Source organism: Rana temporaria, chromosome 3 (genome assembly GCF_905171775.1).
Source record: "Rana temporaria chromosome 3, aRanTem1.1, whole genome shotgun sequence".
In the NCBI taxonomy this organism is placed as follows: Eukaryota; Metazoa; Chordata; class Amphibia; order Anura; family Ranidae; genus Rana; species Rana temporaria.
In genome coordinates, this window is record NC_053491.1 from 262,686,218 (window position 1) to 262,701,085 (window position 14,868).

General features: G+C 41.6%; 1 protein-coding gene across 1 annotated transcript; it reads right to left on the minus strand.

The window, feature by feature from the left end:
- Positions 1 to 2,199: 2,199 nt before the first annotated feature.
- Positions 2,200 to 13,881, minus strand: LEAP2 (liver enriched antimicrobial peptide 2). The gene is made up of 3 exons (XM_040344624.1): positions 13,776 to 13,881; positions 3,861 to 4,006; positions 2,200 to 2,316 (listed from the first exon to the last, which is right to left on the minus strand). Exons 1-3 carry the CDS (start codon positions 13,836 to 13,838, stop codon positions 2,280 to 2,282), a joined length of 246 nt encoding a protein of 81 aa, XP_040200558.1. The 5' UTR covers positions 13,839 to 13,881; the 3' UTR covers positions 2,200 to 2,279.
- Positions 13,882 to 14,868: the final 987 nt, after the last annotated feature.

Sequence of the window (14,868 nt, forward strand, 5' to 3'; positions counted from 1 at the left end):
TTTAAGTAGATCTAAAGACAAAACTTTTTCCTTAGACCCCCCCTTTTACACTGGGGCGGTTTGCAGGCGCTATTTCGCTAAAAAAAGCGCCTGCAAACCGACCTGATTCAGTGGCTGCTGTTTCTCCAGTGTGAAGTCCGGAGAGCTTTCACACTGTAGCGGTGCGCTAGCAGGACCGTTTCAAAAGTCCTGCTAGCTGCATCTTTGGAGCGGTGAAGGAGCGGTGTGTTTACCGCTCCTCCACCTCTCCTTCCCATTGAAAGCATAGGGAAACCGCAACTATACTGCCGGCAATGCGCCTCTGCAGAGGTGCATTGCCGGCGGTATTAACCCTTTTTCAGCCGCTAGCAGCTGAATACCGCCGCAATTCCGACGGTAAAGTGATGCCACCGCACCTCCCGCCCCAGTGTGAAAGGGGCCTTAGTTTTGGATAGAATGGAGATTGATTAGAACACCTGTCCATTTTTATTACTGTCTGAGTCCCCCTCCCTATTTGTCCTGTTTATTATCATTGAAAGTGAAAGTAAAAAAAAATCCCAAATTTTGGGTTGTCCCCAGGATAGTATTAAAGGGAAAATCTTTGGATAGGGACACTAGTTCTGGTGACCTGGGGGACCACAAGGGATTCCCTTAAAGCGGAGGTTCACCCTAATATCTTTACATCTGACCAACTTCCTTATAGTTGTAAGAAGCACAGTCCGCAATTTTTTTTTTTCTATGCTGCACGTACCTTGTAATCAATCTTTTCAGTCTGCTTCTCCCCGCGGGAGTAGGCGTTTCTATGCCTAAAAGGATCGTCATCTGGGAGGTCGGCCAGATGATTGACGGCTGTTCCCCCTGGCGGATAAGGCCCCGCCCTCCGTATTTCGTAGGCGCGCACGAGTCAAGGCGTTTCCGGAAAAAGCCGAACATGCAGAGCGCAGGCGCCGTATAGAGCCGACTCACGTCTCTGCATGTTCGGCTTCTTTCGGAAACCCTGTAACTCGTGCGCGCCTACGCAAATACGGGGGGGCGGGGCCTTAACAGCCAAGGGGGACAGCCGTCAATCATCTGGCCGACCTCCCAGATGACAATCCCCCTAGGCATAGAAACGCCCACTCCCGCGGGGAGAAGTACATTGAAAACATGGATTACAAGGTACGTAAAGGATAAAAAAAATATATATAAATTCCGCACTGTACTTGTTACGAATATAAGGAAGCTGGTCAGATATACATGTCAATTAGGGTGAACCTCCACTTTAATTTGCAGGGATTTCTTATCACTTCCTGTTTTGGCTATAGGACAGGAAATGAAGGGAAATCTCTTGAATGGAGCAAAGGTGTAGAAAAAAAAACAGGAATTATAACCCTCCCTTACTCTATCCAATATATATATATATATATATATATATATATATATATATATATATATATATATATATATATATATATATACTTATATAAAAATGTTGCCTATAGTTCTACTCTAATATAACAGAAATAATATAATCGTATGCTATATTACAGATTTTACGTGTGTCCACACAGTAGGATTGTGTTAGTGATTCCATCTATTGTATTGCATGTGAAGTAGACTGGATTTGGATGCTGCTATTTTACATATCAGAAGATTTTTATTTTATTGTGCACAGTTCTATGGCAGAAGATGTGTTGGAGCTCTATGATTGTTTTTCCCAACATTTTTTTTTTGTTTTTTTTACGTATTAGAATTATTATTATTTATTTTGGGATAAAGACCAAGTTTAAAATTACATTTTGATAGTTTTGCACTTATTTTATTGTGTTTGTAAATTTTTCACTGGAGGCTGCATTTGGATATACTACTTTGGGGTGAATTAAGAGTGCAGAAGGTTTTCACTGGAGAGTTAATTCTTACTCATTCCACATCTTTGTTTAGTTCATCTACTTGCGAGACGAAAGAAAATATTGCTTGTGAATGTATATTTTGTTTAATTTTTTTCAATGGATTTTATTGTATGTATTTTTTGTAATTAAATTTATATTTTTCTAAATCCCTATGTCCCTGTGATTGCCTTAAAAAAAGTCTGCCTTGTCACTACCTTGTGTAGTATTTCTTCTTTGATACTTGTGAAAAAGTCTTGCTTATAAAATAATATATTACATATCAATAAATATTCATAAAAACTGAGTGCAAATTGTATACCGATGATCTCAGTAACCAATAAATAATTTCTTGCAGAGAGAATGATGTAATTTTATCTGCATTCATTGATGGCATTTTTCCCTATTGTTCTTAATATCAGCAGAAGATTGTTGTTAATCTGCAAATGCCTTTAAGGAGCAACGTTGGTTTCTGGAAAAGAAAACACATTATATATTAAATTCATGCAGCTACCTAAAGGAAGTTTAAGAGAAAAATGTAAAGTCCTTAAAGTAGAACTATGGTCAAACTGTAATGCAATATGTGATATAGACCTAAAAGAAAACCAATACTCCTGCGCTTAAGAAGTTACTGTGCGGCTGATTGAAATGTGTGTCTCCCCTGGTTAAGCCACCACAGTGGCTGTGCTGCCACTCACCAAATGCAGGTATACCCGAATGAAACTCTCTCTAAAAAAAAAAAAGGGAACAGAGGTCGCACCAGCCTAGCGCATTATCTTTGCGACAATTACATTTTTAAAAGGATGTAGAAAATATACTCACAAAAAATCGTGGAATGAGTCCAAAAAAGCTGCACGTTTCAAGGGAAGTCCCCTCTTCTGCAGAGCTGAATCAGCTCTGAATACAAAGGGGACATCCCTTGAAACCCCTCACTCCAGGTCAATTGAGAAATGGGTATGAAACCTGTTTCCCGGCGCTTTGGCAAGCAGAGAAAGTATGTGGTGCCCGCTAGTCGAGCGCGGCAGAGGGGGGTGCTGCCACTGGAGCCGCTAGCTGGGGGGTGCTGTTAGTGGAGGTGCTAGCCCTGCGCCGGTGGGGGGGGGTGTTTAGAGGGTGCTGGCAGTGGAGCATTATCTGTAATGCTGGGCTATATACACTATTTGGATTGATGGGCTGTATACACTATCTGGATTGCTGGGCTATATATCCTATCTGGATTGCTGGGCTATATATCCTATCTGTTATGTTGAGCTATATACCCTGATCTGTGAGGCTGAGCTGTGTATACCCTGATATATGAGGCTGAGCAATATACTCTGTCCTATGATGCTGAGCTGTATACTCCTGACACTATAGGTGGAACAAGTGTAATACAGGGAACGGAGTGGGTGAATTCAATAAGAGGTAGGGCTTATGAGAAGTGGGCGGGGTCAAAAAGGAAGGCGGGGTCTGGCGCCCCCATTCTAAAACTTCACCAGCCGCCACTGCCTGCAACTACAGACATTATTGACAAGGGAATCCTTCCCGCCAAGCCATTGTAATCTCCCGGCAGGGGAAGCCATCCCCGCTGCGGAGAAGACAGTAATTATTGCTAGCGGCTATACCTGCAGGGTGGTTGCACCCAAATTGAGTAACTTGGTACATTCAGCCTGCCCATACACGGTTCCAATCTCAGGCCAGTAACTGCTGAACTGGCCGAGATTCAAACCATCTATGGCTGACCTTACTGCTCCTTCTGCAAATTGATAACATATTGAACTTCCTGAGTAAATGACATTCCATGCTCATTAAATTGATAGGGCAATATTATTAGCTAATCCACCCTGCTTCTGGTGAATATCAAAAGGAAAACACCTTAAACAAAATCGCTGAAGGAACATTGTAGTAGTTTATATCTTTATTGTTTATTAATTATTTTATTTTTTGGTGCAGCAGCTAGGTCATGGTCATAACCAATTACTCTCAGGCAAACATAGCTTAGGCCTCCCCAGGCAGTGCATTACATGTGTAAATTACCTGCAAAGTCTTGTAAGGCATTCTGTGTCATCTCTACATGAAGCACCAACTGGACGCAGTGATAACCCTCTCCAAAATGGAGTCATCCTTCGAAGTCTCAGCAATGTCTTGGATCCAGCAGTATTACTCATGGGAGCCCCTTCCAGCTAAAAAGAGACATTTCAGTAAGTACTTTTATTTGTTAAAACATTTGATGTTGATTTTATGATAAATAGCTATTTAAATCAGATGTCACAGCCACACAATTCTTGCCAGGCCTGGGGAGTGGTAGGGATTAAATGTTGAAAATAGACAAAACATTGCCCTCTCTGCTTGCATTTCCAATTTAAGTGGCAGCAAACACAGAGAGTCCCCCCCCCCCCACAGCAGGTGTCCCCATCAGAGCCCCCCACAGCAGGTATCCCCATCAGAGCCCCCCGCAGCAGGTGTCCCCATCAGAGCCCCCCACAGCAGGTGTCCCCATCAGAGCCCCCCACAGCAGGTGTCCTCATCAGAGCCCCCCACAGCAGGTGTCCCCATCAGAGCCCCCCATAGCAGGTGTCCCCATCAGAACCCCCCCCCCCCCCCCCCCCCCACAGCAGGTGTCCCCATAGATCAGTAGAGCTGTACCCGTCCAATAGATCTCTGTAGCTCGGGCGCGCTGGGAGCAGAAGCATGTTGCAGAGGGCAGGGCATACAAGGCAACTTTGGTTACTAGGAGGATGGCACTCGGAGAGCATTTGTGGGAGTGCATGGGATGATTGGCAGCAGATCCAGCCAACCAGAATGGATCTGATGAACCAGCGGAGGCTGAGAAACGCGTCATCCCATTGGCTGTCCGAAGTCCCTACGTCACTTCCGGTTATACGGCGATACGCTGCGTTCCACGCTGGAACGCACGCCGCTTCTGGTACAGCATCCACGGCTCCTGTTCTCTGTGGGGTTCCCCAAAGGCTCCCGAACATCTTGGACCTTCATTTCCATCACCCGGGGGACCAGGATAAGAGACCAGCCTGTTGCATTGCTGACTACAAGTTGTGACATCGGACCAGCCGTCTCTTCCATTACATGCCTGTATTTATACTGGTTTTGTGAGTAGCCATTTTTACTGTGCAAATTGCTTGAATTAAATACCTACTTACTGCACTTAGGTTGGCGCATTTTCTCTTTTTTAAACCAGCCAACCAGAAGCCTCTCATCACACCGCCTATGTGAGAGGAGCCCACACATGCAGAGGGGGCGGGGCAGACAGGAGACTGCGATAGTACGGCGTGGCCTCTTTATGCACATCGGACAGAAGGATTAGTGGAGTCTAGTACCGGAACTTGTTCCAGTACTGGGCTCCACTGCGGGATTGAGCACGGATTTGTGGGACAGCGAGATTTACTTGGAATTCTGGGAATGTCCCGGTGAATCCGTGACATTCGAGAGGTATGCGCTCCTGTCAGTTGCCGGCCGAGAGAGCAAGCGGGATGGGGAACCGCAGCACCCGCTACATGCGCTCCGCCTCTGGACACAGACAAGGAGAGGAGCACTCTGGAGCTTTGGCACCCCCACCTCTGTGGACCCCACGCACCAGCCCAGGATTGGCCCTGAATCTATACTTTATACATAATAGAATAGATAGCAGCAACACATCTCAAAAAAGTTGGACCAGTGCCATGTTTACTATCATCCCCTCTTTCTTTAACCACTTGCTTAGTGGGCACATATACCCCCTTCCTGCCCAGGCGAAATTTCAGCTTCCGGCGCTGCGTAGTTTTAACTGACAATTGCGCGGTCGTGCGACGTGGCTCCCAAACAAAATGTACGTCCTTTTTTCCCCACAAATAGAGCTTTATTTTGGTGGTATTTGATTACCTCTGCGGTTTTAATTTTTTGCTCTATAAACAAAAAAAGAGCGACAATTTTGAAAAAAACACAATATTTTTTACTTTTTGCTATAATAAATATTCCATTTTTTTTAAAAAACTATATTTTTTCTCAGTTTAGGCCGATACGTATTCTTCTACATATTTTTGGTAAAAAATCGCCAATAAGCGTATAGTGACTGGTTTGCGCAAAAGTTATAGCGCCTACAAAATAGGGGAAATAATAATTATTTTTTTTATTATTATTTTTTTTACTAGTAATGGCGGCAATCTGCGATTTTTTTATTGGGACTGCGACATTATGGCGGACACATCGGACACTTTTGACACATTTTTGGGACCATTCACATTTATACAGCGATCAGTGCTATAAATATGCACTGATAACCCCTTCCCTGCCAGTTACATTTATACAGTTAACACTAGGGGGTGAGGAAGGGGTTAAATGTGTACCCTACATAGTGTTTCTAACTGTGGGGGGAGGGGACTGACTGGGGGAGGTGACCGATCTGTGTCCCTATGTACAAGGGACACAGCATCGGTCTCCTCTCCCTGACAGGACGTGGATCTCTGTGTTTACACACAGAGATCCACAGTCCTGCTCAGTTACTGGGCAATCGCGGCCGCCGGGCACGCGCATCGTGTTCCCAGTATCGCGGCGGGTGTGCGCACGCGCCCCCTAGTGGCTGTGAAAGATGAGGACGTCATATGACGTCCTGTCAGAACAATAGAGCTATCTCGCCGCCGTCAATTGACGGCGGCCGGTAGTATAGTGGTTAAAAACACTCTGTAAACGTCTGGGAAATGAGAAGATTAGTTACCAGAGTTTTGGGAGAGGAACATTGTTCAATTCTTGCCTGATATAGGATTCTAAATACTCAATAGTCTTGGGTCTTCTTTGTTATATATTTAATTTCCAGATGCACCAAATATTTTCAACTGGTGAAAGGTCTAGACTGCAGGCAGGCCAAATAGGTCCCCAGGCTCTTCTACTACAAAGCCATGCTGTTGTCAAAGTATGTGGTTTAATATCATCCTGCTCAGTGCTTTAACTGGGCCGGAACGCGGCGGTACTCAGTACCGCCACTTCCAAAAATGGCCCTGGAGAGTACCAGCACCTCTCCGTGCCATCAAACGCAGCCACTGTGCCATCAATTGTCACCACTGTGCCATGCCATCAAATGCAGCCACTGTGCCCCTCAATTGTTGCCACTGTGCCAATTGTCACCACTGTGCCCTTTAATTGTCACCACTGTGCCCCATGATGCCACTGTGCCCATTGTCACCACTGTGCCCCATGATGCCACTGTGCCCCATGATGCCACTGTGCCAATTGTCACCTCTGTGCCCTTTGTCACCACTGTGCCCCATGATGCCACTGTGCCCATTGTCGCCCCTTTCCCTGTAAAAAGCACTTACCTGAATTTAGCATTTATGTTCACAGTAGCTCTTTCTACAGTAGCTCTTTTTCAGGGTACTTTCTAAGGGTATTTTCATGTTCAGTATTGGGGGGGAGCACCGGCGCCTAATAGAGTACCGGCACCTCTTTTGACCCACTTAAAGCACTGATCCTGCTAAAATATGCAAGGCCTTTCCTGAAAAAGAGGTCATCTGGATGAGAGCATATGCTACTCTAAAACCTCAATATATCTTTCAGCACTGATGATGCCTTTCCAGATGTGCAAGTTGCCCATTCTTTATGCACTAATGCACTACCATACCATCAGAGATTCAGGCTTTTAGTTAGTTTAGTTTAGTTTCTTTTTCAGTGATAATAAGCCGGAAGGTCCTGTTCCATTGTAGTCCAGAGGATGTAGCGCCCATGGTTGCAAAAAAAAGTAAAATTTCAATTTTTCTGGCCACAGGACAGTTTTCCACTTTGCAACAGACCAATTTAAATGAGCTTTGGCCCAGAGAAGACCGCAGCATTTCTGGATCATGTTCAGATATGGCTTCTTCTTTGCATGATAAAGCGTTAACCTCCTTGCCGGTATTCCCGAGCAAGGCTCGGGGTGAAATTTCAGTACCATTAGCGGTAACCCCGAGCCACACTCGGGATTGCATCGCTGGATCCTGGAAGAGGTTACTTACCTTGTCCCCGGGATCCTGCGATGTACTCCCGCTTTGTACAGCGGTTGGATCTTCCGCCCGATGCATTGTCTGCCCTGGTTTCCGTTCCCTTGCGAGCATTGCGACGCAGGGGGGTGGAACCGGTGGGAAATTCAAATAGTATAAAACTCAACACACACGATACATTGTAATCCTATTGGATTACATTACTAAATAAAATTAATTTACCTTGGTTTGCTCCCCCAGTGCTTTGTCCAGTGCCCTTGTCTGTAGTTTTACTGTACTTTCTGCCTGGAAACTGCAAAATAACTATGGCATCAAAAAAGCGCGCCTCTACCTCAAAATCGGTTTATGACCTGCTGGAAAACAGCGATAGCGATACAGAATCGCTTGCAGAATTGAGTGATAGCGATTCGTGGGGAAATTGGTCATCAGACACGGAAAGCGATTTCAGCGATGATCCTGTGACTGTGCTCAGTGATGTGCAGACTTGGTGCTCTATTGACTGCAGCACGGATCACGTAGCGCCCCCAAGATTCCCATTTACTGGAGCACCTGGTATCAAAGTGGATGTTGAAGATGACAACCCCTTGGTATACCTCCAACAATTTTTGACTAATGAGGTTATTGAAAAAACTGTTACGGAGACAAATCGGTACCAGGAGCAACAAGCTGCTACGCATCAGAGGTTTTTAAGGAGCAGAAAGTGGGAACCAGTGACCAAAGAGAACATTTGGAAGTTTCTGGGCCTAATAATTCTTCAGGGAGTGGTGGAAAAACACCTGCATAAGTGGTATTGGACAACAAATAAATTACTTGCCACTCCATTCTTTGGCACAGTCATGTCGGAGTACAAATTTTCCCTTTAAATGAAGTACTTGCACTTTAAAAATAATAAAGAATTTGATGAGACTACTCATCCAGCACCAAAACTCAAAAAGATTTGGAAGGTATATCAAATTATTCAGAAAAATTTCCAGCAGAGCTATGTACCAGATAGAGACATCAGTATTGCCAAAAGTATAATGGCCTACAAAGGAAGACTCCACTGGATACAATATATGGCGTCAAAGAGAGCACGATTTTGCATAAAATCATTCATGCTATGTGAATCGAGCTCTGGTTACATATGGTATTTGGTCCCATACACCAGGAAAGAAACCAAATTCAACGAAAGATTCAGTAATTATGGAATGGCAACCGCTTCAGTTCTTACTTTGATTGAGCCAATGCTAAATCATGGCTATTGTGTAACTACAGACAATTTTTACACTTCTCCTGAACTCTGAGTTCCTTCTACAGAACATGACGGATGCCTATGGGACCGTTAGGGATAACCGGCGTGACATGCCACCAACCTTTGGCAATAAAAATCTCAAGGCAGGAGAAATGGTTGCCTGGCAGAAAGGCAAAATTATGGCACTGAGATGGAGTGACAAAAAAAGATGTGTGCCTAATGAGTACTATTCATAACACCTCCAGTGTCATGGTACACACAAAAGGTGGAAAAGACATAATGAAACCACAAGTCTTGATAGACTACAACAACACCATGGGAGGTGTTGACAGAGGTGACCAGGCAATGACATTTTATCCAGCGATGAGAAAACAACAAAAATAATATTACAAGAAAATCTTCAGGCATCTTCTTGAATAGTGCCTGTGGAATGCATTCATTCTGCTAAAAAAAAAAGTGTGACAAGCCTGTGGTTCATGCAGACTTTGTTTGGAAAGTTGATGAACTTATATTTCTCAAACACCAACGTAAATAGAGCTGGACGTCGTGCTGCTGGCATTGTCAAGACAGAACGCCAGACTGGTCGTCACTTTATGGACCACATTCCACCAACGGAAAATAAGTCTGCACCCACAAGGATGTGTGTGGTTTGCTGCTCTAAGCGTGACGACACTGGAAGGAAAGTCAGAAAAGAAACCAAGTTCTATTGTCCTGATTGTGACGTCGGACTTTGTGCTGTGCCATGTTTCAAAATTTACCATACCCGGGATGTTTACTGAAGCAATATGACTAGTAATATTGCACCTTTGTTTGGCCAAAAAAAAAACAATGTTTTTGATTATATTATTGACTAAAATGTATTGAATAAAAAGTATTATTATTATTTATAGTTATTTATTATATTATAATTTATGATTATGTGTTTCAAACTTTATCATGCCCAAGATGTCTACTAGACTCTGGTTTGGACAGATTTAAGTGTGTTATTCCTAAGAATTACTGGCCTACAATATAAAATGGCGAATTTCTATGCAAAATAATTGTACCGCTTTTAACATCAAAAATATGACATAATCATACCGCCAGGGAGGTTAACTTGCATTTTTGGATGGCACAGTGAACTGTGATCACAGACAGTTATTTTTAGAAGTATTTTTGAGCATGCAGTGATGTCTATTACAGAATCATGCCTGTTTTTTAATGCTGTGCCATCTGAGGGCCAGAAGATCATGAACATCCAATATTGTGTTTCAGCCTTGTCCCAGATTTCTCCAGATTCTCAGAATCTTTTAATATGTACTGTAGATCAGTGTTTCTCAACTCCAGTCCTCAAGGCGCCCCAACAGGTCATGTTTTCAGGATTTCCCTCAGATGAAACAGCTGTGGTAATTACAAGGCAGTGAAACTGATCAAATCACCTGTGCAAAATAATGGAAAGCCTGAAAACATGACCTCTTGGGGTGCCTTGAGGACTGGAGTTGAGAAACCCTGCTGTAGATGATGATATGTTTAAAGTCTTTGTAATTTTACACTGAGGAACTTTATTCTGAAATTGTTCAACAATTTTTAGATTTCACAGACTGGTGAATCTCTGCCAATCTTTAGTTCTGAGACACTCTGACTCTCTAAGATGCTCTTTTTATACCCAATCATGTTACCTGTGACCTGTTGCCAATTAACCTAATTGGTTGCAAAATGTTCATCCAACTCTTCCTTGTTCGTACCACTTACATTTTGTTGCCCTGTCCCAACTGTTTTGAGACACGTTGCTGGCATCAATTACAAAATTTACCTTTTTTTCCCCCCAGTTTAAACATTTGATATGTTTTCTGTTTTCTATTTTTATGGAATTAGAGTTGTACCTATTACTATGTAATGTTCTTCTTTTTGCATGTTTTTTGTTTTTACACCTGTTTAATAACATGTTGTAAGTTTTGTCAATTGAGGTTTTGTGCCTTAACTTTTTGGGATTATGTATGGAACCTCAAAATCCCTTCTTCCTTTTCTCTTTTTTGTTCTGATTAAAAAAATTCAGCTGATAAAGAGCTTTGCCTGTTCTGCATTTTTTAAGAGTAAGTACATGGTGGTGTGTGCATCCTCTGGGGAGAGATCACACCAAAACATCTGGGTTCGGGAACAAGAATTGAGTTAACACTCAGTGTCACAGCTAGAGAATGTTCATGGGTCGGAGACTCAAGAAATATAGAAGCCACAGTTGACCAAGAAATTAGTCACTTGGTGGGGGTGACTTAGGGCCCTGGTAGTGAAGTGACCAGTGTGCTTTGGGTAACTTCCCTAGTGGCCTTAATCCCCATTCTTGGATCCAGCTGCAGTACAAGGCTTTCTAGGAACCTAGCCTGCGAGTCATGGAATAGAGATGTCTCGCAAAAAAGAAGCACAATGCTGGCAGAACAATTGAACTACTGTGTGTATACAGAGTCACTTAGGAGAGTGGATCTTAAACTGGTCGCGTCTGGACCACCTTCAACAGCTCCATGTTCCACAGCTTATCCAAATCTTTGCAGACGATGGTGTGCACCATGTCCTTGTTATTGACCATTTCCTACGCCATCAATGGCAGAGTCAGTCGCCGATCTTGTACCAGCACTGTCAAGTCTGGGGTTCTTCTTGTCAAGGGCCAACCCAAACATGGCTCATCTGATGTCTCCTTCCCATCACAAAAGCATTTGAACCAATCATAAACACATTGTCTGCTCACAGTTTCTGTCCTGTACATTTGTACAAACATTTCATGCGTTGCCTCAATTTGTAGCAGAACTTGATGATGTTAATTTGTTGCACTGTGACCCTACCTGACCCTACCTGCCCACAGTGGGTTTACCCTGATGGTCAAGTGACTATTCATTTAACTTTTTAGACACACTGCGTAGTGTGTGTAAGCTCCTATGATCAGTTTTCTCACATATTTTTTGCTTGTTACCCTACTAAAGATCATGTACTTATTTGTCATGTTACCTTTGTTTATAACATGTAGGGTCTGATTTATAACAGCAAAATGGATACCGCTATCTATTTTCTGCTGAACACCACAGTGTTTATTCCACTTAGTGCCTGTGTTTTCCAAGTCATTCACAAAATGCTGGGTGCAATATGAATTTGGTAAAGTCATACTGCTGCTTTATAACCTGGCCCCTTGATTTTACAGTGCCAAAGGAGATTAGAGGTCCATGCAGATTAATAATGAACTTTTCTAGGAATTGGGCAGAAATGTTAGCTCTTCAATATGGGGCACACAAGTTTAATGATGTACATTACATTTACCCCTATGCCACAGATATGGAGACCCTTGTCCAGCAGTTTGCCAAGCTGCCTGCCAAACTTCTATTGTCTATGCTTTGTTCTGCAGCCTGATAGCAGAGAACTCCCCAAAGACTTGTATGTAGCCAATAAATAATTCTGACTGGCTGCTGGTGAGAGGTAGAATATACAGGAAAAAGATCTCTAGAGTTTATTAAATGCATTAGCAACCCCTGGCCACCTATAACATTTTTTTATTTCTAATTGCTATGCAAATTTTTTGAGTCTGTATTTATCATAGACATAGTATAGGAAGCGACTAAAGCTGGGCACACGATTACATTTTCTTTCCAACATTTGTATAAAAATCCTTTGTCAGAACATTCTTTCTTGCCATCACTAATAAGTCAACTAATTTTGTTTAAAAGCCTTTTTATCCAGACCTGCTGTTTGAATGGAATCCCAGACCTATTATGTGAGTTTCTTTACAATATGTACATTTTTCCAGAACAAAATTCACATACACAGATACAATTTTGTTAGTTTGGGAAAAGTTTTCCATCTTGGTTCTTTAAAAATTTCTCGTCCCAATTTGACCTCACTAAGCATTAGAAAATCAAACAAATGTTCTGAAAACAAACTAAACATTTTAATCAAAATTTAACTAGTGCATGGTATGTCCTTTAATAAGACCATTGTAAGGAAGACATCCATGTACAGAAAAATGACTCTCCACAAACAGAAATTCATCTCAAATTGTATTACTTTTTAGAAAGCACCCAAGATAACTACATACATTTATAAAGGATATTAATAGCTATTTAACATTAATTTGAGGCATACTGACAAGACAGACTATGGGACAGTTCACATCTGAGTTGCACAGTAAATGGACTGAAATTGCACCAAAAATATTTCATTTACTACTTATCAAAAACACACTGCACCAAATCTCATGGTACTGCGGAACCTTGCGATCCAGTGCAGGCCAACGCACTGCTTTTGTGATCTGCATTTGGGGTGTTGCTATGAATACATTAACACCCGCAGCAGATCGCACACCAAGCCCATTATGAACATGGTGCGGGAAATAAGCATAAAACGCGAGTTTCCCTCACCGCGTTATGGTGTGAACAAGCCCTAAATGAAGTACTTAATTAAAAAATTTGATAAAGCTAAATGAAATTTAAAAAAAGGGTAGAAAATATAGACAGACATTTTTTTTCTGTATAGCAATTTTGTGACATTTTACATTCAGCTACCCTAAATAGCAAACTTGTTTTAGTTGTAGCAAAATAACAAAATACAGACAACAAACTATTCCTATTCTAAAAAGGATGTGAGATTCCATTGAAAATTGGTACCGTTTGTATAGCCTAATTTTTTCGCTTTCAAAAGATTTTTTTATAAATTGTAAGAATAAATATCAGTAAATAATCTCTTATTTGCTCTATGGAATGGCTATCTATAGATCTATGTCTATTGCTTATCTAGGCTCACCTGGTGTATCAGTACAATACATATCACAAAGATAGCTGTCCACTTCCTAAGCTGTGGAGTCATGGTATCAGAAAGGGCGAGTGCGATGTAAAGGAAGCATCATGCTTCCTGCCTGGGACTTTATAGACACAACTGATTGCATCATTTCTATCCTAAAAGGGACAAAGTGCAGTAGTTACATTTAATAAGTTAATGCCTACCAACCCACTTTATCAACACTGCCAGGTTACTCAATGTCCTACTGGAACTTAGCTGGTGTCATGGTACTCTAACCCTTGTCCTACTGGTTTCTAGATGTTTGATAAAACTCAATGAGATTTGCTCCTTCAGTCAATGGATTTATAAGTATAAGGTAAAATAACAGCGCTAACCCAGAAAACATGATGATGAAAAAAGTCTTGCTGCTTAGAAAAAAACGAAATATTCAGCTCATAGAATTGTACAAAAAAAAGCACGCATCGCATCTCCATTTTTTTTTTTTACCTTACTGCAGAAAAAAAGTGAATTCAGTGACATTTAGTAAAAAATTCACATAACTTATACAAATAAAAGTCCATTAGTGCTCCTCAATGTGCTTATAGAAGTAAGTGATTCGATGTGTTCATTCGGTGCTCCTTAAACAATTAGCGCTGTTTACCATAGATGTATACACACTAAGCAGGAGAGACACCGGAAATGTCATTCAGACACTTCCTGACTTGTGTCATCCTTTTACAATGTATTTTAATGCAAGTATTTAGCCTGCAATAAATAGCCATAGATACTTGACATTTGACATATGCTGGCAAATGCTCTAAAGATGTTTTGAAGTATCATATAATATATCTATTACAAAAATGCTGCATTTTATTTAAAATAAATTGATAAAAACTAAAAATTGCTAACATTAATAGATACTTTTAGTAACTAAATTATATATTCCAATAAACTTATAACTAAAAATCCATGAACTAAATATTCTAAAACAAATCTTAAAAAAGGGGCTTGGAATAGGAAAATTAAGGATCAAAAAGAACTCCCCCAAAGAAAACAATACCAACCATCGAAAATTCAATATTAGAATCTAATATTGAATTTTAACCCAATAGCCTAT